Consider the following 24,729-nt stretch of genomic DNA (forward strand, 5'->3'; position numbering starts at 1 on the left):
ACCTAGTTCTTGGACAATCCCCGAGCAGTTGGTGAAGATGGAGATGCCAGTTTCTCCATCTTTGAGCATCCCCCACACTGCAGTGCCACGTGCATGTGTGGGAAGAGCCCTCTGTGAACACCAAGGGGCAGGGTGGTCACTCCCTCAAGCTCTCATGCCAGCACATTGACCTGCTCCCCAAAAAGGTCAGCGGCTGCTGCCTGTGATGCAGGACAGTGGCAGGGAAGTACTCCCTGGGAACAGAGGTGCAGCACACACTGCACACAGCACGGGCAAGCAAGCAACCTCGGCACTGAAAGCAGCTCTTCCTGCTCCTGCTGTGGGAAGCAGACATCCTTCCCAGCCTGCCTGGGGTAGGTCTGGAGAGATCTGCAGTGAGCGACTTGTGTGGAAGAAGTCACATAAAGACAAGGTCTGATGGAAACTGGATTACTGTGTGAGGCAAGGTCCTCACACAGTCTGTGACTGCCAGGACTCTGTAAGATCCCAAAACAGCTGCACCAGGATTGACCAGATGCCAACCCAGCTGTATCACAGCCCACCAGTGCTCACTAGTAAGAATCACTTATGCACTCCAGAAACACCTCATCCCATCAGCTTCAGGCCTTTTCCCCTTGCCCAGTCACTAGAGGGCACAAACAATCCCCTTTAGAGCAGGGTCACAGTTTATTTAAGTAGACTGCAAACTCCCAGGAAATGGTGCAGGTTCCCTGTGCCACTCAGCATCACTGTGCAGACTCCTTTCCAAGCCGAAGCAGGAATGCTCTCACACACTGTTCCCATGAGGAACAGCTGTCCCATCAAGCTGTTCAAGTGCTGTTTCCTTACTCCAGCACCCCCAGATCTCGCTGTGACTCCTCCTCCCCACCATACCAAGGCCACAAAGCCTCTCTCTGTAGCCCCACAAGCCCTCAAAGGCTCAAAGACTGCTGTGCTGCCCTGTGGGGATGCAACTGTCCCCCGCAGCCTCTCTGCTCTCGGGAACAAGCACCTACCCACAGGGCAGCCCCTGCAGAGCAGCAGAAGGTGCTACCCAGCCCCATTCTGCAGCCCCTCACACACACCCACGTGACACACACGTGGGGTCCTTACACCCCCTGTACACAGAGCACGTCCTGCTCCCTGCACCAGATGTGTGTGTAAAGCAGAGGCACCGCACACAAGTGGGTGCCTGATTCTGTGGGCCCAGGGCAGCACAAACCCCTCCATGGGACTGCACTGCTGCCTTGTCCTGCCCGGACACCCTGACACAGCTGCAGTTACCATCCTGGAAGACCCTCTCCACATTCAGGCCATAGGTAGCACAGGTCTCGTAGTAAGTGCAGCGCTTCAAATCGTTGGAGAGCTTCCGTGCCCGGGAGTCGTCGATGACCCTGGGGTTGGTGGCGCTGATTGCATCTGCAAACCAAAGGGACAGGAGGTTGAAAGGCAAGAACCCCGTCCCACCTAACCACAGGTCCCATGACACTTCTGGCCTCCCTCCCTCTCTTCACACAGAGGAACCACCTCAATAGTACTGCTCTATAAATGCCTGAGATCACGAAGTCCCACATTTGTAGAAAAATGGATGAATCTCTGTAAATGAACCTGACTCAATTTCCCAAACCACCCAGCCACAGACATTTCAGTAGACAGAGGCAGAACACCCTGGGAGGTGTGGGGAGCAAGGCCAGGCAGCCCAAGCTGCCAAGTAAAATGGATTTGTCAGTCTCCACCATTCTAGGGCTCATGGCCAAGCCCTACATGTTAAAGAATCCAAGGGAGAAATCCTGCTTTCATAAGAAAGTCAACTCTGCTGGGATGTCGCCACAGCCAAGGCCTTTCTGGACAGCTCTAAAATACAGGTTCAATTTGTATCCCAGACAGCCACCCAGTGCTTGCCTGTTTTGGAAAAGCTTCCTTCCAAAGAGGAATCCAACTCCTTAGAGACAAGCCAGGGACAAGTGAGGGCTGCAAACAAGCCCTCTCAGGAGGGGTCAGAGAACTGGGACCTGCACTGTGAGGAAGCCCTCCTCGGGCTCTCCAGACGGTTGTGTGATTGTACCAAGGCTAGGACCTCACCTGGTTCTGTGTCTGGGACAACAATGGCCACTGACCCTGTCACCTGTCCCGCTCCTGTGCCTCCACATGCTGCCACCCCATCCTTGAGCTGAGATCACTCAGTCCTAAAATTCATTCCACAATCTTTAAATATCCAAAGTTTAACAACTTTGTTCTGCTTTTAATACAGGGTCTGGAGCAGAGCTCCTTTGACTCCCTCCCACTGTTCCTGCCAGTCTTCCTGGCCCCAGAGCTTCTTCTTGGCCAGGAACAGGTCACAGTGCTCAGGAACTGTCCTGCCAGGACAGTTTTTCCCCACATCCATGTCCTGCTCCTGCTCTCTGCTGTCACACAGAAAACTCCTCAGCCCCAGGCTCCCTCCTGCCTGTGCTGGCAGAGCTGGGGGAAGCAGCACCAGGATATGGTGCCATTTCCAACAGGAAAGTGGCTCCATGGAGTGAGGCAGTTCTCTGTGGGGAAGATGAAACAGTCTAAGCAGGAACTCCCTGCTCAGGGCCCTGGGCTGGGGCCTCAGCATCCTCCCTCAGCTACATGTAGGGCTCACAGACCAGGATCCCCTGATGTGCTCACAGGGCTGGCGCCCCACGCTCTTGGGCCAGCAGGACACAGCAGCAGCACTCCTGGCCAAGGCTGGGGGCATGGGGAAAGCCCAGGCCAAATTCTCACCCTGTGTGCCCACCAGCACCATCGGCACCTCTGCTGTGTTCCGGTAGCTGCAGAGCCGCAGGTAGTAGTTGTAGACGGTCTGGAAGCTGATCTCATCCTCCAGGCTGAAGACAAACACCACTGCGTCGACCCAGGCAGCGAACTAAAGAGACACGGCAGGATTACAGCCCAGGCGAGCAGCTGGAGACCCAGGCCCGGAGCAGCCAGCAAGGCAGCCACTGGGCTCAGCCAACATACACCTCCCCCCAGTCCCTCCAACTGGATGGGTGGGAAGAGACCATAGGAAGGACAGGTCTCCTACCTGGAGTTCAGGGGGACCCCCTTCATCTCGGATCAGCAGCAAGTAGCTCTGACCATCCACCACGATCTCTTTCTTAAACCGGCCACCTTGGGGGAGCAAAGCTGCCAGTCAGCAAGGGGGGTATGGGCAGGGGACACCCCAAACGAGGGCCAGGTGAGCTGCAGAGCCCCACGGCAGTGGTGGAGGAGGTGCAGGGACTGGGATCATCCTCACCACAAGAGACAGGAGCAAGGACCCAGCCCACCCCCAGGCACCCTGAAAACCAGACCTTACCCTCTGGAGACTCCTCCTGCACGTAGGTGCCGGTCAGATAGCGGTGCACCAGGGCCGACTTGCCACTGGACAGGTTCCCCACGATGCCCTGGAACAGATGCACATGTCACCTGTGTGCCCAGCACGTGCCCCTGTACACGAGGCCACCCCCATGATGTGAAACCACCAGTGCCTGGGTACACGCTGATGAGAGGCCAAGATGTCCCTGAGAGGACACAGAGATGGTGTGACTCAGCCCAGTACACGGTGAGAGGCCAGGGGACACTGACTGGGCTCAGCTGGGCAGACAGCAGCTGAAAGTGGGGCGCAGCCACCTGTACAGAGGGCAGTGAGGACTCTAATCCTCCCCCGAACAGGGACAGCCCTGTCAGAGCGACATCAGGTCTTCCCACAGCTCTTCTGCTCCTCAGGGAACACCTGTCATCCCAAGTCAACTCAGAAGGAGAAAAACCTCTTCTCCCAGCCCACACATCCCCAGTTTTGGGGTGTTGCAGTTCTGGACAGCAGCTGCCAGTAGAAGGGGAGCAGAGACCAGCCACACGTTGGCTAGAGGCCCCTCATGTGCTCATGCCTGAGGCACCAGCACCACGGCAGCACTACGTGCATCTCCCAGCAGAGCCGGTAGTGCCAACCACACTGGGTGGGAAACACCCAGCACCAGTGCTCAACCAAACTGAAGCATAAAGCTACTGAGCACCGAATTTAACTGGGCAGAAGCACATCTGACTATAACATCCTCAGATTAGCTACAAAATGCAGGTGGGTGTCCCAGGATGGGTCAGAGAGCCCAACTTTGCCCAATGTCAGAATCTTCCCGACCATTTAATGCCACTTAATTGTGGGACCAGCTCTGTACTGAAGGGTCTGAAGCACAAGTCTGATGAGGATTGGCTGGGGGCACTCAGCCTGGAGAAAAGGAGGCTCAGGGGGGACTTTCTTGCTCTCCACAACTCCCTGACAGGAGGGTGCAGCCAGACGGGGACTGAGCTCTGCTCTCAGGTACCCAATGACAGGACAAGAGGAAACACCCTCAAATTGTGTCAGAGGAGGTTTAGGTAACAGGATATCAGGTAAATTTTTCAACAAAAAGGAAAGGGGCCACCTTCAGCTGAAGGTGAACCCAGTCACTTGGAAGTGTTCAAAAAATGTGGATGTGGCACTTGAGGATACAAGTGTGAAGATGGTGGTGGTGCTTGTTGATGGTTGGACTTGATGACCTTAGTGGGCTTTTCCAGCCTTAATGGCTCTGTAATTCTGTACAGCCGCACTCACATGGCCACACCAGGGCCAGAAGACGTGGGGTGAGGAGCGGCTGGGAACACTAAAGCTGCCTCTGCCAGCACAGAAGTTTACAGGCAAACTTTTCCAGGCACAGGAATGAACTTGGCAGGTGAGTCACCACGAGGCTCTCAGCCAGGCGCTTGAATGCTCCCGCTGCTCCAGGTCCTGCCATGGCTCCTGCCCTAGGCCATCTGTGTGCTGCCAGTGAGAAGCAGAGAGGCAGCAGCCCTGTGTCTGACAGCATTCTGGTGGCACAGACTATGCTACTGGTGTGCAGAACACCACCCTGTTTGCCAGTTCCTCTTGTGCCAGTGGAGCCAGCATGGGGTAGGAGCAGGGAGCAGTGAGCAATGGGCTCCCACAGGCACACCCAGGTGGTATAAACCACTGCCACATCTGTCACCCATCACAGCAACTACAGATGCTGACAGCACGTTCAGACAGGTGACAACACAGGGAACATGGGCTGGGCTGCAGCCCTGCCTGATCCTGCACACCTCTGGAGCCACTTGAGCTGTTTAGAGCCAGGGGCTGCACCAATGCTGTGCCCATGTTATGGACAATGGGAACAGCCCATCCCCTGGCTGAGCCCTCCCTACCACTGGGGTCTGACCAGGATAATAACAGAATTATGGAACCACTGAATGGTTTGGGTTCAGAGGGACTTTAAAGCCCAACTAGGTCCACCCCCTTGCCATGGGCAGGGACACCTTCCACTACACCAGGCTGCTCCAAGCCCCATCCAACTTGGCCTTGGACACTTCCAGGGGTGAGGGAGCCACAGCTTCTCTGCACAACCTATGCCAGGACCTCACCACTCCCACAGGGAACAATTCTTTCCCAATATCCCATCTAACCATGCCCTCTGGCAGTGGGAAGCCATTCCCCTCTGTCCTGACACTCCAGGTCCTTGTCCAAAGTCCTTCTCCAGCTTTCCTGGAGCCCCTTAAGGCACTGGAAGGGGCTCTGAGGTCTCCCTGGAACCTTCTCTTCAGGTGAATATTCCCAGCTCTCCCAGCCTGGCTCCAGAGCAGAGGGGCTCCAGCCCTCAGATCCCCTCCATGGTCTCCTCTGGAGTCACTCCAACAGGTGTCTTTTGTTTTGCTGGGGGCCCCTGACATGGTCACAGCACTCCAGGTGGGAGTGCTAAAGAAGGTCTCACAGAAGAAACTGTGGAGAACCCTGCTCTGGGCAGGCAGCTCAGGGGCTCAGCACCAGGTTGCCCATGGCTCCTCTGCCAATGTAGAGGGTCCCAAGGCTACCCAGCAACAAGGCCGGCATACCACGCCAAAGATAAACACTCCATTGACATTTAGCTCTAAACTTGGACAGAGGCTGCAGTTACACTTAGTTTGCACATAGTCCAAACTCTGACCTGCATCTCACGAAAATCCTGCTGCTCTGCCATGTCCTCAAGCTCACCTGGAGTTTCAAACCAGCCACAGAACTGACAACCCTGAGGAACACAGCCCCTGGGAGGCAGCAAACTGGAGCCAGACAAGGTGTGCAAGCACTGCAGGAACTTCTGCTCCATGATTTTTGGGAGAATGAAGGAACATGGTCAGCACTGTGCTGGCACTGGCCAGTGCCAGGTCCCGGGGACAAGTCCTGCCAGAAGGAGCCATCAGTGTCCCTCTGCAGGAACTGCTCAGTTACAGCCTCCTCTTAGCCTGCAGCAATGGGAGGGAGCTTTGGGAGAAAACTGAGGGAGGGAAAACTGTTGAATGTATCTTAAAATTTATCTAATTATTCAAAAACCTTGAAGAAAGTATCCTGAATGCTTGGGAACACAAGTAGGGAGAGCAGTGAGACCCTCAGCTCCTGTGGAAGAGACAGAAGATGCAGAGCTCCTTGAAAACGGGGAATGAAGCTTGGGAACATTTCACACTGGGGTCAGTGCTGGGCCCCTCACAAGAAAGACCTTGAGGGGCTGAAGTGTGTCCAGAGAAGAGAACAGATCTGGGGAAGGGTCTGGAGCACCAGGAATGGCTGAGAGAGCTGGGAAAGGAGCTCAGCCTGGAGAAAAGGAAGCTCAGGGGGACCTTCTGGCTCTGCACAACTCCTGACAGGAGTGGACAGTTGGAGAGGGGTTGGGCTCTGCTCCCAGGGAACAGGGACAGGATGAGAGGGAATGGCCTCAAGCTGTGCCAGGGGAGGTTTAGGTTGGATATTGGGAAACTTTCTTCCTGGAAAGGGCTGTCCAGCTCTGGCACAGCTGCCCACAGCAGGGGTGGAGTCCTCATCCCTGCAGGAATTTAAAAGCTGTGTGGATGTGGCACTTGGCGACACGGTCAGTGATGGCCTTGGCAGTGCTGGGGAAGCAGTTGGACTCAATGATCTCCAAAGGCTTGTCCAACCCAAATGATTCTGTCACTCTAAACTAGGACTCCAAAAGGTCTCCAGGCTTTTAGAAGAGCTGCATTGGCCGGATGAAACCCCAGAGCAATAGAGATTCCCAGAGGTCATGCAAAACCTAGGAAAAGGGCTGTGCTACTTGAGGAAGAAAAGCTTTGAGATGGTTTAGCTGGCAGCACAGCTTCACAGCCTTGCAGAGCCTCAGCATCAGGCGGCAACACCCAAACAGCTGTGAGAACATTTTTAAAAACGCATTTCACAGGTAAACTAACAAATGAATATTCAAAGTTTGTTTTGATTCTCATTTAACTGCAGGTAAGAGACACTGTGACAGGATGGTGCTGGAATGTTTTGTAAGAATAACTTTATTCTTTCGTTTCTTGGACTAATATTGAAAAAAGGTAATCTTGCAAAAGCTGAAGGGAGGGAGAGAGAGCTGAGGTGCACACACCAGGAGCCTGCAAAGGGAGCTGAGGGCTGGCATGGAGAGCACGGGAAGAGCAGAGGGAGGAACAGATCGCTGAAGCACCCGCAGCACCCTGCCCACCCTGGCACCACCTCCTGGCCACTCCAGAGCCCGCAACAGACCCTGTCCCACTTGCAGGGGCTGTGCCAGGGACCACGGGGTCAGGGGCAGCATCCTGACCACAGAGACCGCAGCCCACAGGCAGCTGGTGATGGCTCGCTATGGTGTTTCCTGGGGAAATCCACCCTGCACTGACAGTCCTGGGGAGCCTCATTCCCTCCGTTTGGCAGAACAGAGGTGAATGTCACCCCCCAGCACCTGTCCCAGGCAGGGACACTCTGAACAACCACGTGGGATCTGCATCCACTTCTGCTGCACCAGCTCGAGCAGCAGCACCCAGGCAGGCATCACAGCTCTACCAGGGCCAGCAGGGAGGCAGAACTGCTTAAACAGTGCCTTTTCATCTTCACACCCAAGTGCTCTCCTGGATCAACAACCTCTGGCTCACACCTACCAGCATGAGCTGCCAAGAAGCCCCAGTCCTTCCCTCGCACAGCGGCAGCCCCAGCTCCTCTCTCTCTTCATAGGCTGAAGCCTCTGAGCATTTCCACATGGCCACACGAAAATGTGGAATTTTCTTGAGGATTCGGGGAACCAGGGGTATCCCAGGCACAAGCCACAAGTACTCACCACCTTCAGCTCAGGCACCGAGCGACTCAGGGTCCATTCCTGGCTGTTCACAAACGAATCTGCAGACAGAGAGAAGAAATCATCAGGTCACCCTCAAGATCCCAGCAAGGATCCTGATACACTCTCGCTACTCCCTCCAGGCAGATTTATGGCTCTTCACTCCCTTCTACCTCATCCAGAGACACAGAAGTGCACAAGGACCCAACACGCAGCCAGAGCCCCAAGTAGGGAGGAGCAGCTGAGCCAAGGGCAGTATGGCAGCAAAGAGGCTGAGCACCACTGGCTGGAACCCTCCCTTCTGCCCTACAGGGGCACAGAAACCCCTTCAGCATCCCCTGCCCTGGGGCACAGAGGACAAGGGAAGCACATGGGACCAGACACCCTTTTGGGGAGCACTGGCTGCACAAGACCCCAGAACAGAGAGCACATGCCAGTGCTCCAAGCCTGCATGCCTCAGGCTGTGCAGCGGCAGGGGCAGGATATCAGCCACGTTCCTGACTGAACGCAAACACAATTAATTATTGCATATCATGGAATTTGCAACATGCTACAATAGGCTTACAGAGGCTGTGGCAATCCAGCATGGCTTGAGGAAACACCCCTGTCCTGTCACAGAGCATCTGGAGGAGGAGCAGGACCCTGCAGGACACCTCGAGTACCAGAGGCATCCAGCAGCCCCTCTTGACAAACCTGAACCCCTCGTTCACCTTGATGAGGTCAGAGCCTCCATCCAACACCAGCTCCAGGGCAGGACCCACAGGAGCAGCACCTCCTGCATGTTTATCACATACAAACAGAAAGGATTTTTGGAGACCAGAAACCTGTGAGAGCACTGCATCTTCAGGAGCCTGTAATAAACCTGCCAAACCTGTGGCCACAGACTATCACAGGAATGGGAATCTCAGATGGGATTCCCGTCAGAAGGGGAGCAGCAAATCCACCAGACCCAAACATGGGCAGCAATCAAACATGGTGACCTGAGCATTGCTGCTGCTCCAGGAGCACCTACTGGTAAAAACTCCTGCCTGGAGTTTACCTTCCATGGCTGATTTAGGAACATTCCTTTTACAGGAGCTACAGACAAATAATCTCCAAGTCTGCTGCAGGAACATCAGGTTATTTATAGCCATCCTGAGCAACCGTTTCTCCGCGGTGTCTTTCACCTGCCCTTTCCTTTTTTAGGCAGAGGTAATTTTTTTATTAAAACAATTCATCAGTCAGGAGGAAAATTATACATTCTTGAGCCCTTTCCAAAAGGTAACAGCACACCTGTATTTCCAACTGCATCACTGAGTCCAAAAAAAGCTGTCACCTCCATCTGGGACTTCTGCCCCGCTCAGCCTCTTTGGCAGATAATGTGGCAGATAAAGCATCATCCAGGCCTCCTCTGTCCCCAGCATTCCCTGATGGGAGCAGACAGCACACACTCATACTGTTTCAACACACACAGCAGGTTTTTTGTGGGTTCTGAGTGGAGTACAAGGCACACACACTTGGCAATTGGCCTTGGGAAGAAGGAGAGGCAGAGAGAGCCCTGGAGAGGGCAGGCTGGGCTCTCTCCAGATCTGCTCAAGGATGAGCAGGACAAGCTGCCCCAATAGCTGCCAGCTGCCTCCTGCACCAACTGTCCCAACAGATCCTTGCTTGGGTTTTAACCCAGGTTCAAGAGTTTGTTTGCAACACTTTGATTTTTGACTAGTTGAGAAGGCTCCTGAGTAAACCTTAACACAGATGAACACTGACAACACAAGGCCAATGGGACTGTGCTCAGCCACACATCACACCCAGCTCCTCACTCCCACTAGCACACCTTACCCAAACACCAGGCACAGCCAGCACATCTATCCATCCTCTCCAGCTTCTGCCAGGCCTGAACATCAGACCAGGCCATCAGCTGGTCTCAGTGACCCAGCTGGAACTGACAGCCCACGGGTCCCAGCACAGCCCAGCACACTGCCTGCACACACACTGTCCCCACTCAGCACCGCTTCACACGGTGCAGATGGAGCCTCCATTCCTGCACAGTCACCGGGAAAAGTTACTGAGAGGCACACCTTGGAGGGGCATGGTCCCTCTGAGGTCCCTTCTGGAGCCAAGGTCACACGTGTCAGGAGCAGAAGACCCCTGTGTTCCCCTGCCACCCTGGGCCAGACCTGCACAAACCAACCCTTCACCTGAGGAACATCTTGGTGAACAGACACACCTCTTGTTCAGGTGGACATCCCACCATCCCCTGAATGCGTCTGGAACAACACTCTCGCACTGCCCCCACCCTCTCTCCTGCCTCATTAGCCAAGCAAGAGGCACATTCCTCCTGCACAGATTAATTAAGGATGAAGAGGGCAGTGCCTGGGAGGCAAAGAGGCCATGCACATCCACAGTCTGCAGCAAGCATGTGTCCTGTGCCTGCACCCCGAAGCACATGGGGAAGCTTCCCACCTATCACCTGGACAAGGTATTCTAGGCCATCAAGACCTGACAGGACAAGAGGAGATGGCCTCAAGTTGCACCAGGGAAAGTTTAGGTTTGATACTGGGAAAAATTCTTCCCTAAATCAGCTGTCCAGCCCTGGCACAGGCTGCCCAGAGCAGTGATGGGGTCACCATTCATCAAGGGGTTTAAAAGCCATGTGGATGTGCCACTAGGGACATGGGCTGGTGGTGGCCTTGACACTGCTGGAGGGAATGGCTGGACTCAGTGGTCTGAGAGGCCTTTTCCAACTACAATGATTCTGTCATTTTGCGACTATCAGCCAGTCTGGGAAGGTGTGAGGGTTTGGAGAACAATCCACTTCCACATGTCAGGCTGGGGTCCATGCCATAACTGCATGATTTACAGTCTGTCACTCTAAGTGTCCCCTGGTCCTTTTTACAGCCCCTGCTCTGCCCCAGGACATGCAATCACCCTTCTCTCACTACACAAGGGACACACACAACACTTCCACATCACCCCGACAGCTGGGAGACCCACAGCTGTGTGAATGAGCCAACCACAGACCCAAAGACATCTCTCACATCACCTGGGCCATGTGTCCTGCAGCCACCTGCACACGTGCTCACAGGGACAGCTCTGCCACCCAGGTCTCAGACGCCTACCAGCATGGAGCCTCCCACCCCCAGCCCGGTTTCTGGCACTTGCTTCCCTCCTCCACCATCAGCTCCCACAGCACTGTGTGCAGGAGGGCACAGATTGCACCCACAGAGCTGCCAAGGGGCACCTCATGAGCAGTTTCCCAACCCAAAGTAATTACAAACCAAGCAGCTCGCTGCTGAAAAGCTGTGACATGACCGCAGTGTCAGCTCTGTCCATACCAATGTTCATCCTTGGTTGTCAAAATGAAGAATGTGGCAAATCCCTGCACTCAAGGCTACCAATCCCATCAGTGTGACATTATACACTCCGTGTGTCGCTGCAGCTGTCACACACCAGAGCAGCAGGAAAGGTCCAAGTCAGCAGCAGCAGGAGACTGATTTGGAGCCCCCCTCAAACTGCATCATTCCCTCTGGGGCTGCCAGACCTTGCCCATTTCCCTCCAGGCCTCCACACCCTCCCCACCCACTGTGCTGAGCCAGAGAGGTGTAGGGGTGCCCAGCTCTAAGGCACTGCTCCCCACTGGAACAAGCACAAGATCCCCATCCTCTCCTGGCTGAAGCTGTAACCATGTGGAAGCACACAACGAGCCACCGGCAACCTGACTGAGGCTGAGGCACCACCTGAAATCCCAGCAGGCAGGTGAGCAGAGCACCTTCCCCACAGCACCTGGGCCCTGGTGTCAGTGTGTTCAGCAGGGATTGCCTCCACCAGGAGACACCTCCAGGGACTGACCTCCCACTGAGCACTGGGGCTCACATAGCATCAGGGAGCCACGATTTGCTGGATCAGTTTCACTGCTGGACTGGCTGCACCACTTACAATTCCAGATGAAAATACACCTGGCCACTCTTCCTGCATCTTCTCTTTGTTATTTAATCACACAGAGGGGACCAGAATGTCTGTGCTGCGGATCAGCACCTTCCCCAGGTGTACCCAACCTCCAAAGCAGAAGCAGTGGGCTCGGGAAACCACTGTCACACCAAGAGCTTCAGTACAGCCCAACAGTGTCCTTGGCTCCATGACACAACCACACAAGAGGAGATCAGTCCAGCCTGGCCTGAGAAAAGGAGATTCAGGCCAATTCTGTTACTCCCCAGAAGCTTCTGCTGATGGAAGTTTCCTGCCCTAGGCAGCTATACTGCAGAAGGTGGATATTTGGGAGGTGGGGTGGGCAGAGCTCTGCCTTGCAGAAGAGCAGACAGGGACGTAAAGGAGGCACTCTGTAGCTGATGTCCCTCGGTCGGTCAGTCATCCTGGACACCTTCAGGACCTATGGACCAGACCCCAGCTGTGGGACAGCAGTGTCATGAACTGAGGAGGCAGGATCAGCACCCTCCATTGCAGAGCTCAGACACCACGGCCCCCTGTACCCTGAAGACAGCTCAGAGGGGGTTCAGCCACAGACCCACAGGGAAGCTAGGAAGAGAAAGGGGCTGGCCAGCTGAATTCAACTCCTCACCCAAGATACTCCCTCCCTGGGATGATGTGCACCAGGTTCATCTCCCCTGAGCTCCAGAAGCACCAGTGCCAGACACATCTGGTCCCCCCACACAGCAACTAATAATTAACCAACTCATTATCCAAGCCATGGCAGAACTCCTTTGGACACTGCAACCCTGGACACTAAACCCAGCCTTGAAACCCAGGTCAGAGGCTGCGCGAACACAGCAGAGGCCACACAAACCAAGGCCACTCGTGGCCACCACTGTGGCCACACAAACGGACCCACCTGACCAAACACACAGATCAAAGGGAGGAGAGGCAGCATGCCTGAGCACAGCTACCCTTCCTGGGCACAGCCACTCCTCCTGGGCCAGGCTGATAAAGCCTCAGCCCTGCCAGTGCTGGCAGGAGAGGGATTTCTCCAGGTCAAGGACCAGCACAGGCACAGCCAGCGTTCCAGTCAGCACTAAGCCAGCATGGGAACCCACTGCAGGACATGATCTTGGTAAGAATTATCTCAGCAGAGCTTTAAACACTCTGCAGCAACATAAAGAGACAATTCTGTCTCTCCGGGAAAGGGTATGCTTAGGAACTGCCACCCTTGTTTCGCTGCTACACCATGGGTGACAGCAGCCGGTGTCACTGTGCTCTGAGGTCATTGCAAACTCTGGAAGATCCAGACATTTCAACCTCTTGGCACCTGCTTCTCTCCAGTGCCCATCCAAACACTGTCAAAGACCCAGACCAAACCCTGCTGTGATGGTGGGACAGGGTCTGCTGGAAGGGAAAATCCAGCACAGAGTGACATGGAGAGACAGGTAACTCACAACCTCCCATCCCAGCACTCCATGGGGATCTACCTCGCCAGCAAAAACCTGTTCCCAATGTGCATGACCTCAGTTCTAGCTGTGCAACCCCACAAGCACTGGCAGGTGAACACTGAAGGCACAGGGGTTGAAGTTCCCTCTCCCTAAGGCTGTCCATGACTGCAGTCAGACACCTCTGCACCCACCGCACACCCTCTGACCTCATCCTGAGAACTCAGTCTTCCAGAGTATTGTCCCAACAACTCCCTTCCTGACACCTTCCAAAACTCCCAAGCTTTCCTGAAGTGCAGATACCAGACTGGCCTCAGCATCCGAGACATCTCTAACCCCACCATGACACCTCTGCCTCTCACTAACATTCCCAGCTCAACCCAAGGCAAGTACCAACACGAGGTGATATTTATCATGACCTACCCAACTCACTATGCAAACTTCACCTGATCCATGAGAAAACAGCCCCTGTCTTCCCCCAGAAGCCTTTCCTCACATGCCCTACACATCAGTCCTCCACACACAAGAGTAAAGGGAGGTACCTTAAAGAACCTCAAAAAGTAAGGCATTTCTCTGGGAGAGGGGACATGGCTGCAATCACAGAATCACAGAATATCCTGAGCTGGAAGAGACCCACCACAAGGATTATTAAGTCCCACACCTGGCCCTGCACAGGCACCCCAACCATCCCACCCTGTGCCTGAGAGTGTTGTCCAAATGCTCCCTGAGCTCTGGCAGCCTTGGGACAATGACCATTCTGTGGGGAACTTGTTCGCTGCCTGACCACCCTCTGGGGGGAAGAACCTTTTCCTTATACCCAACCTAACCCTCCCCTGACAGAGCTCCATGCTGTTCCCTCAGGTGAGGAATGCTTCCTGAGCCGTCAGAGATGCTGCACCCATCACACAGTCCCTCCATGCACAGAGACAACTCCAATTCCAAAACAGTCTAATTTTCCCAAGACCATGCCTATTAGAGAGCCTCTTTGGAATGGCACCAGCCCACACCTGGATACCTAGAAATGCTCTGAAGCACGGACCATGACCACCAGTCCAAGCTGGCCGGACTCTGTGTTGACTTTGCTCTCTAGTCCCAAGGGCTGTTGCCCTCCCTTGCCCATTACATAAGGATCAGCCTCCTCTGGGTAACAAACCCTGAAATCCCCCATCCTGTCTCTGTGTGCTCAGTCCCAGCCAAACCCCTCCAGGGCTAGGAGCAGCGGTTGGAGCATCCCCCTGCCTCTTGTGGGTATGTCTGGATGCAGAGCGTGGTGTTGGGTGAGTATCACAGCGTGCTGTAAACAAATCACTCCAGGTTCTGGAAACAGGGAGAGTGTTGGCTTGGCTCTCTGCCGGGACTCCTACATCCAGCTTTTCCAAGTGCTGATAACTGCAGCTGCACCCCCCAGGAGGGCAAGTTGGGGCTGCACCAGCAGCTTTCCCAGGGCAAGTAGGGCAGCGCCCACACAGAGCATCAAAGTTTGTGAGACATCAAGAGGGTGTTTGGAACACCAACGGCCTGCAAGACTGGAACAGGGATGGGGTAAAGACCTCCTGAGCAGCCCCATCGGAGCAGCATTAAGGCTGTGCCACTCCAGCCCTGGCTCAGAGGCCCACAGCTCCCACTGGAGCAAGCCATGGACCAACATTCCAAGCAGACGGACAAGGAGACAGGGCACAAGAGAGGACAAGCAGCAGCTTCTTTGACGTGCAGACTTCACCACTACCTCTTCACAGCTTGCTGTCCCCAGGAGGACACAGATCTGGTGGGTTCAGGGGCTGTGCAGGTACCAAGCAGGTAATGAACGGTGTTCTCAGTGCAACTAAACCCCATGTGAGTTTGGCAGGGCCAGGAGCTCTGCAAGGAGCCACAGTACAAGTGGCAGCCTGGGGACATTGTCGCTGAGCCTCTGCCTCCAGCACGAGCCACGGTGGCAAACACTAATCCCTGCAACAAGCAATGGTCCTGCACGAGCTGGCTGGTCACCACTGCAAGGACCCCAAGCCTGCCACGCGACTCCCATGGAAGCCTCCACAGGTTCTGCAAAGATGGATCCAAAGGGAGCTCCTACCTGTCTCATGGAGGAGCCAGGTGAGAGGCAAGGACACCAACCGAGTGCTCAACCCCAGCTGTTTCTCTGGGAATGCGGCCGCCAGGTCGGCTGCGGCTGGCGCAGCTCCCACTGGAAGCAGCAAGCAGGAACAGGTCCCCCGCTGCAGGGGCAGGGCCCAGCCCTCCCTGCCCGCATACACCCACATTCCCCAGCCATGAGCACAGCCTCCCCTCTCCTGGGAACCTCCCGCCACCCTGCCGGCACCAGCACACAGGCACCAGCACCTGCCCTGCCAGCACCGGAACCCCCAGAGCACAGCAGCATCCCAGCCCTTTGCCTCGTGGCAGACGGACAGCCCCCACATGCACCAGAGCCTCCAGAACCCTTCCCTGGAACACAGCAAGCCTGAGGGACAGGGGGGCTAGAGGATGGAGCCCCTTGAGCTCCCTGGCCAGCTGCAGAGTTGCTCCCGTGCTGATCCCTGTGGCCCAGCCCTCCCGGGGAACATTTGGGCTCGACGCTGCCCTGGACAGTCACTACGTCGGGAGCAACCAGGTTCCTCGGGATCATGTGGGCTCCCTGGGGAGCCTGCCAGCCCTAAGACATCCCTCTGGCATGTGAGCCAAGCAGAGAACTGCCTGCACAACACCCAGATGCAGAGCAGAGCAATGGAACCCAGCGAGGCCCCCCGGGAGCAGGCAGAAGGGCCTGGCCCAGCCCCCAGTTCCATGCGTTCCATGCCTTAAAAAGCTGTGGATGCTGCTGTCGCCTCCCGGCCCTGCCAGGCCACAGGACTCGCCCGCAGCTCCTTCCACAGGGTGGGGAAGAGGACTGGGCACAGAGGCACAACCAGCACAGCCCCAGCTGAGGCCCCACACAGCCCCGGTGCCAGAGAACTCCCCACCAACATCAGAGTGTCGATCACCCGAGAGCTGCTTCAGCTGCCAGTGCCCACTGAATGCCCAACTCCACGGGGGTCCTGTCCCCCTGTCCCATCACTGGTAATGCCATGCCTGCCCCACACCCGGTGAGGGTCCCTGTGCTCCCAAACACGTGGCCTCCGCTTGGCCCCAGTGGGGGACCTTGGCAGGGCTAGCCCTGGCTGAGCTTGCCCAAACACCACCTGGTACCAGGGAGCCGCTCACAACAGGGGGGTGCAGGCACATTTCTGTGCTCCCCAACCCCCTGCGCTGCTCCACCTTTCGCTCTGGCAACCTGCCAAACAGTCCTACTTGCCTGTGAGTCCATCAACTTCTTTCCCCATTCTGTGAATGTTGTGGGGCAAGAGCAGAGAGGCTCATCCCACTCCATCCTTGCTGAGACGCCAGCAGAGCAAGCAGGACATGTGATACATGTGCTTGACTCCCAGGTGTGTGGCCAGCAAGGGAACCAGACTCCACAGCACGTCCTCCTAAGCAGCCACACCACAGCTGCTCCGGCACCATTAACTGTGGCAGTGCCCAGAGCACCGGTGTATGACACGACCCTGTGAACACTCAAGGGACCTCGCTGCAGCCCAGTGCAAACCCTGCAAAGCACCAGGACAGGACCAGGTGCCAGTGCACAGCCCAGGACCTCAGCTGGGACAGGCCACAGCCACCCATCCCTGCAGGCCCCGCAGGCACAAGGGGCTCTCGCCAGCCCAGCACTGCTCCTGTGCTTACTTACCCAGAGCCCGCAGAACACCCCCACCTAGGAGAACAGGCTCAACACCGCCATGGGGATCCTTGGGGCACACGCTGCTGGTGCTGCCACGTTCTCGCCTTCGAAAGCGGCTTGTGAGGATTTTCCAGAGTCCTCCTGTCTGCACGGGGTCGGTGTGCAGCCGGCCCCCGACCCTGGTCAGCTCCGGGTAGAGCAGGTCCCGCTTGCTGGGGCAGGTGTGCAGGGAGCTGGCATCACCCTCGCTCTTGGTGCGGAGGCGCGTGGGGCGCAGGAGCCCCCCAGACTCTGACCGCCGCAGCTCGTGGCCCCGGCGCAGGCGGAAACTGAAGCTTTTCCGCAGGGAGCTGAAGTTCTTCCTGGGGCTGGAGCCGCTCCAGCCGCTGCTCCCAAAGAGGTTCCAGCGGCGGCTGCCCCACAGGGAGCCCCCCCGGAGGAAGCCGGGGCTCTCGGCGGGGTGCGACGGCTGGGCGGCGGGCAGGAAGGTCATGCTGCTGGGTCGCGGGCGCTGAGCCTCATCGGGGCCGTCGCCCTCCCCCTCGGGGCTCTGCCTGCGGGGCGAGCGCAGCCGGAGCAGCTCCAGGAGGCGGCCGCGGGCGCGGGCGGGGGGCGGCGGCGGCAGCAGCGCCCCGGGCAGCCCGTTCCCCGCCGCGCAGAAGCTCTTGGGCCGCCGGCGCTGCTGCTGCGCGGCGCCGAGTGCGGCCTGGACGGCGGGGACGCCCTGCAAGTCCAGCGACTCGCAGACGCTGACGGCGCGGCGGGGGCTCGGCCGCGGGGCGCTCCGGCCCGGCCCGGCCCAGCGCCAGCCCTCGGCCATCGTCAGCGGCGGGGCTGCCCCATGGCCCCGCGCCCGCCGCTCTCCGCCGCCGGCGCGGGGCTCCCACGACGCTCCCGCATGTCCGGGCCGCGCTCGGCGCCGCCAGCGCGGGGCTGGGCCGGCCCGCCCCGGAACGGGCCGGGGCCGCGATGGGGATGGGGCGGGGGCCGGGGCTGCCCCGCCCGCCGCGCCCTCCGCGGGTACCGACGGCACCGAGCCCGGGGGACGGACAGCGGCTGCGGCGCCGTCCCGGAGCGGCGCGGGGCTGCGGCCCCGGGGCAGGGCAGGGCCGGTCCCTGTTACCGCCCGGCCGCGCTCAGTGCTCGGGGCGAAGCCCGCACCAAGGAGCGGCGGCGCTGCTCGGCCCCTCGACCCCGCCGCGGCGCTCACCGGGACCAGAACCGGCCCGGACCCCGCCGGGGCGGCGCCGAGCGCCGGGATCAGAACGGGCCCAAGCCCCGCCGGGGCGTTCACCGGGACTGGAACCGGCCCGAACGCCGCCGGGGCGTTCACCGGGAGCAGAACCGGCCCGGACCCCGCCAGGTACCGACCGCCGGGCAGGGCCGGCAGTGAAGACCGCGGTGCGGCGCGGGGCCGGCCATGTCCGCCAGGGGGCGCTGCGCCCCCGTTCGCCGCACCGTGACATTGGCAGCGACACCGGGATCCCGGCGGGACGGAGGCCGGGAGCGACGCCGGGAGCGGAACCGGCATGCCGGCGGGACCGGCAGCGCTAGCAGCTCCGAGCGTGGCCCCGGGACCTCGGCGGGACCGGCTCCGGGGGCGGCACCGTGACTCCGGTACCTGCAAACATGCAGAGGCGCCCCTTCGGCGGCCCCGGCCCGAGCCGCTCCTCGCGGCATCCCCGCGTCCTCCGCTGCCCTCCCCGGCCGCAGTGCCGCCACACGTCCCTAAGCCGGCCCGGAGCTTCCCCTCTCCTGTCAGGACTCCCCGCTCAGGGCGCCCGGACCCCCAGCCCCGACCGCACCGGCCCTGCACCCAGATCCAGCTGCTACCTCCTGCCTTCTCATCCTTCCCAAACCTGTGCCGGGCTGGCGAACCCCTCAGCAGCTGCGTCATGCCCAACAGCCGCCCTATGCTCAAGGACACCTGAGAATCCTCACCAGGGACCCCCAGGAGTCCGGGCAGCCCGGAGCACCCACAACCTGGAGCACAGACCCCCACATCTCCCCCGGGCCCGAAGCACAGGGCACCAGGATAAGTGTGACCACCGCAGCCAGAGCTTCACTCCTGTCTCGTTCCAGGGCAAAGTCATTTTCTTTGACCAAACCCACCATCACTAAGCTCCGACCCTCCTTCCAGGCAGTTGGAGTCCTGACTGTGGTACCTCCTTCATCTCTTCCCCAGCACTCCCCATTGCTGCCTACAGTCCCAACCTCCAGCATCACCCCAGGACCCTCCTCCTTTTTCTCCTCCTCCTCCTCTACCTCCTCCTCCTTCTCCCCTTCCTTCTTCTCCTCCTCCTCCTTCTCCTTTCTCCTAACACCTTTTCTCTATCCCTGGCTTTTCTCCTTCACAGTGCAAGCATGATCTGTGCTCCCTCTGGAGAGGAAAAAAAAGATGCCTGACTCCCCCTTAAACTATTTTTACCTTTCTGAAAGCCCTGTCTGCTGATCCAGTCCAGGTCTTCTGCTTCTCCAGGCCTCTCCAAGGAACACCTTAACATCAGCACCTCCCTTTCCCCCTCCTTATACAGAGGTCTTTGACTCCACTGCCTTGACTCTTCCAAAATCCCATCACCTTGTTGGACTTTGCTTTCTCTTTGATCCCTCATCCTCCTCCACAGCAGGACTCATCCTACCTCTCCAGTTTTCTGGATGCACCCTGGCCTCAGACACAGCCAAACCCCACCTAGAGCTCTTCCCCTCCCCACAGCACAGCCAGTACGTCAGCCAAGCCCCTTCCCTTCTCCCTCCTCTCCTAAGCCCACAGGTTCCACTATCCACCTCCCCTCCCATCCCTGTCAGTACCACAGACACCCATCATGGCATACAGGAATAGAGCCCCCACACAGAGCCTCTCCTGGCGCTTCACATCCTGCTCTTCCCTCGGGTGTTCACACCTGTCAGCACCAGCCCTACCCCAGCAGTTCCCCTCCCTGGTACCCAATGCCAAATGCACAGAGCAACAGCTCAGAGCCGCCACTCCTCAGCCCACGGCCATGCTCCGTGGGCAGACGATGGACTCGTCCCTCTCCCCTCCCTCAAGCCAGTGGGCACCTGTGCCCGGGACTGAGCAGAAGGCACCTGACAACCCACCAGAGCTGCAGCTCTGCCATCTGTGCCAAGGTCACAGGAACACGCAAACTGCCAGACTGGATCTGACCCGCATGCACAGCATCTGCCATCCCGTCTCCCGGAGCAGCCGCACTGCAGCGAGGACGAGGAATTCTGCAGGAAGCAATTACAAGGGAATGTCTTCCAAAGTGCTGAACACCAGACAGGGCTGGCTGCAGGGACCAGGCTGTCAGAGCCAACCTGTAAGGGGTACCTCAGGCACAGGTACCCTCTGGCAGGGAACCAGGTCAAGACCCTCACAAGCTCCTTTCCACCACACCTGGCACAGCTCCCATGGATGGAAAGTTCTTCCTGTAGGGAGCCAGGACCGTCTATATCCGTCTCTTTCCAAACCCTGGGTTTAACACATACTCCGACAGCACCAGATGGTTCCCCTTCCACATGAGTCTCAGCTTTTTAAAATATTCTGGCAGGTTCTGGCTGTGAGGTGTCGCTGAATCACGGCCTGTCTGCTGGAGAGATGCTACACCATGTGCTGCCCACTGAGGCAGGACCAAACATGCTGGATCCCCCCAACAGGGTCTGTCTGACCCATCCCTGCAACCTCCCCAATGCCCCTCCAGCACTACGACCTCCTCAAGCCCCCTCCACACCTAATCCAGCTCTTCCTCCTCCTGTGACCTCATCCAAAGTCCGCTTAAATCTACTGAGAAGCATGGACAGTTCCCCTCAGCTGACAACGTCCTCCTCCCTGTCACACCAGGGCTCATATTTTTTAAGCCTTTTGTGTTTTTAAAGCATTCCCTCAATTCTCTGCAGTTTGTCTCCACCTTTTTTAAACACAGAGCCAGAACCTGGGCACAAGACTCAGCTGGGACCTCCAGCAGCCCAAGAAGAAATACAGGTACAACATCTGTCCTACTGCCTCCCAGTAAGATACTGGTGTATACCACGGTAACAGCATAACATTGATTTTTTTACCTAATTAGGCTGTTTCATGGCAAAGGTCTCCATACACTGTGTGCACTGATATGTACATTGATATGATCCCCTTGATGTTATTCCTACAGAGAGAACAAAAGACTAATCTAAATCTAAAATAGGCTAAAATGGAGTCTCAGATTCAAGTCCTACGGTTGAGATCTGCAGGGCACCTGCACACAGGTAGGGAACCTGCACCCCAGGACAGGCTCAAACCCCACAGGTCTCAGCAACACAGGGGCTCCAGCTGCCTCAGCCCTCCACCAGTGGAGGAACCGATCTGAGAATGAGACCAGAAACCACCAGAGTTTGAGGACAGCCATCACTGAAACTCCCTACACATCTTTAATGTGTCTCTTCTCTGGCAGTTCACACCACAACCATACTGGGTTGGACTGGAGCCGTGTCCATGTCTAATGCAGATGACAGGTGACAGCTCACCTGCTCCTGCAGCAGCTTGGCCGGAGTCCCCAGGGTTATGCAGGGCTCTGGAAGCATCTCTGAGAGCTGGGAAGTAACAGAGACATCAGGCTTTGGCAATCTGACCCAGAGCAGGTGCCATGGGATAGAAGCAAGTTGGTCCCTTACCAGCACTTCTGTGAGTCACATGCTTGGTACAAACATTATGGTCATGAACATCTGGCTGAAATTAATATAATCCATGAGAGGCTTAACAACAGCTGCATGGAAAAAGTCCAAGGGCCAGGGAACTTTCCAGTGCTGGCTGGCCCTGGTGTGATATTCAGGGTGGAGCTCCAAAAAGGAGGAGGAGTCTAAACCATGGTCAAATGCTCCACTGTGCTCCCCAGACCCCATGACACTGGTATCACTGCTCCTCCAGACCCATCAGCACTGGTATCCCTGTGCTCCCTCAGACCCAAATAGTATTGCTGCTCCAGAGACCTGCAGATAGGGTGATTTTGTTGCCAGGAAGAGGCCCAGCTGGGAGGATGGGACACCTGCACTCACCATCCCTCCTGGGTTCAAAGGTGCTGTCACTCTGTGGAGGAGCCTGAATCCCCTGCAGCCCCACACATCCAGCATGGATGAGGGACCAGCATTGCCTCGGCAGCTGGGGGAGGGATGAGGTTCCTAGCATGGATGGCCCTAATGCCCCCGTGCCCACACAGAGGGCAGAGTACAGCAGCAGACCAGGAGCACATGAAGACACCAGCCGGCCCAAGGCCCTGTGTGCTACCAGGGCTGCAAGTGCCCGAGGCAGACAGCCCTGCACAGACCGTGCGGGCGGTGGGACTGCGGGCAGGGGACTAGGCTAAGCACCACTGCCAGGGACAAGGTCAGGACAGGTGACAACACCACACCTGGGCCAGGCTGCAGGGCACCCACGGCCGCAGCACATGCTGCCCAGCTGGAACAGCGAAGCAGGAAGGCTCTGTGCAGTGCCAGGGGAGCAGCCAAGCCCCCTCCACAGCTGCAGGAGAACCCTGAGCACTGTGTCAGGACTGTGCTGGAGCTGCCGGGCTCCGCAGACCAGCACCAGCCGGCTCAGCCATGCACCAGGAATACTGATGAGGCTCTGCCAAAGCAGAGCATCCGGGGGCGCAGGCTCGGCGGCCTGGCCATGGGGTGCATTGCCCCAGCCCCCACAGCCCCACGTCACAGCCCACGCTGCCGGCGCGTCAGCAGCACCGTCACCTGCAGGCGGTGGTGGGGGCCAGGCCCTGCCTGCTGGCCCCACAGGGCTGGAACAGAGCCAGAGCCATCTTCAGCCCAAACGGGAGGAGGGAGAAGGAGACGGAGGCATCCCCGACCCTGAGCAGAGTGACATGTTCATACTGAATCCTGCCACAGGCTCAGCATCCCCCACAGCACCACTGCACACCACATAGCTCCACTGCAGTAACCTTTTTTGGTCATCCCAAGCATCCCAACAGCCCCTTCTGGTCACCCCAACCACCCTGAGCCCAAGAGACAATATCCTCCTGCTCTCCACTGACAAATACCCACTTGCCCCACGGGCCATGCACATCCCCAGGGTCTCAGGACAGAGAGATGAGGCACTGCTCCAGTGTCAGACCAGTGGCACAGACCTTCACTGCCAGCTGGACCCTCGTGCCCTGCCCTGCCCTGTCCCCGTGCCCCTTTCACAGCACAGAGCCCTGCGTTTGACACCTGACAGGCTGACTGACTTTGCAAGGCTTCTTGCCGTGGAAGGTGCCTCAGAGCAGGTTGTTCCCTACAGTTCCCTACAGTTTCCATGGAGAGGAGGAACAGGCCCAGCCAGCAGAGAGTTAACACCAGCCGGGAAGTAAGTAACAGTCACAGGAGAGCCCGACTCCAGCACCAGCTCCCTCCCTCCTCCCACACTGCACACCCCCAGCTCAGGTCCTGCCGCAAACCCTGCACTGCTGATGAGGAAATTGCCACCTTCTCCCCGCCCTGGGATGCAGCACTGAAGCAAATGCCTCCCTCCCGCACATGTGAGGTCATGCCCACGTCACCCAAACAGGACACAGCCACGCTCTTGTCCACCAAGGAGAGGAGCTGAGCACCAAATTGCTGTCCAAGTTCCTGCCCTTCAAAGAGGGCAGCCTGCCATGGACCCTATGGGGGTGGCCATGCCACAGATCCTGCACCCACACACTACAAGACAGATGCAGGGATGACAGATGTAGGGATGACAGATGCATGGATGATGCTTCCTAAGCTGGTTCAGACCCTGGTGCCTCAGGAAAGCCCTGGAAGATAACGCTTTGGGATTTTAGCTACAGGGTGTAATACAAGATCAAGGCAGCAGCAATCACTTCTGCTCCTTAAGCCATCTCCGGGCACTTCTGTGCACAGAGACATCCATACAAAATCCCATACAAGTGTCCTGACTAAATCTGCAGGTAGTCCGGTTCCTGCACTCCGGGGCATGAGCAGCCCTGCCATGCTGCCAGCCATGCACTGGGCTGTCCCCAGGCACTTGGGCTGTTTCCAGGTACAGAGATGTTCCCATGGAACAGGGCTGTCTCCAGGCACCAGGATGTTCCCAATTCCCAAGCTCCTCACTGGTGATGCAGATATGAGTAGCATCAGCATTAGGCCAGACATTGTGAAATCTCTTTGGGATTTTGAAATCCAAAGACAAATGCCCATGTGAAAATTTGGTTAGAGGACTAAAGGAGACCTCCTCACTTTAAAATCTCTCCCATAACCATCACTTAAACAGTGAAAATTCTCCAGTTTATTCCAAAAGCATCAAAGGAAAGAGGAAATTACAGGAAAAATAGCAATGGGGTGAAACTAAGAAGTGAATGGTACAGTAATGGGACTCAGAGGACATGAAAATCCACATGGAGGACAGGAGGAGAACATGGCAGGAGATAGAGGAGGCTGGAAAATTCCTCTTGCTTTGACAGAAAGGCAGAGACCCCACAGCAGCCTGCAAAGGAAGGTCACAGAACTGTCCATTAGCTGTGACCATTGAGCTCCTTCAGACGTGACCACACTGCAGTGACATTCACATGACCAGTGGATACAGGACATTTCTGCACCCAAAAGCAAAGCC

General features: G+C 57.3%; 1 protein-coding gene and 1 long non-coding RNA gene across 5 annotated transcripts in view; one reads left to right on the forward strand and one right to left on the reverse strand.

Annotated features, from left to right (window-relative positions):
- The window catches only part of AGAP3 (ArfGAP with GTPase domain, ankyrin repeat and PH domain 3), a 107,995-nt gene that overhangs the window by 60,801 nt on the left and 22,465 nt on the right, over nt 1-24,729 (reverse strand). For 2 of the 4 annotated variants that reach the window (XR_014849627.1, XM_085049959.1), the window contains exons 1-6: nt 17,169-18,070; nt 8,094-8,152; nt 3,302-3,389; nt 3,029-3,114; nt 2,728-2,869; nt 1,264-1,398 (exon numbers count right to left, since the gene is read on the reverse strand). Coding sequence is in view for 3 of the 4 variants with exons in the window: in XM_085049959.1 (XP_084906085.1) it covers nt 1,264-1,398; nt 2,728-2,869; nt 3,029-3,114; nt 3,302-3,389; nt 8,094-8,152; nt 17,169-17,979 (1,321 nt within the window). In the remaining variant the exon portion in view is untranslated. Of the gene's footprint in view, nt 1-1,263; nt 1,399-2,727; nt 2,870-3,028; nt 3,115-3,301; nt 3,390-8,093; nt 8,153-15,518; nt 15,721-17,168; nt 18,071-24,729 lie in introns of those variants that run through there. The other 2 variants (XM_085049960.1, XM_085049961.1) reach the window with 2 other exon arrangements.
- LOC146440622 (uncharacterized) lies at nt 18,162-21,052 on the forward strand. Its single transcript, XR_014849628.1, has 2 exons — nt 18,162-19,198; nt 20,210-21,052. It is a non-coding gene; the product is annotated as an uncharacterized LOC146440622 (long non-coding RNA).

Source organism: Lichenostomus cassidix, chromosome 2 (assembly GCF_008360975.1).
Source record: "Lichenostomus cassidix isolate B80296 chromosome 2, HeHo_3.0, whole genome shotgun sequence".
Classification (NCBI taxonomy): domain Eukaryota; kingdom Metazoa; phylum Chordata; class Aves; order Passeriformes; family Meliphagidae; genus Lichenostomus; species Lichenostomus cassidix.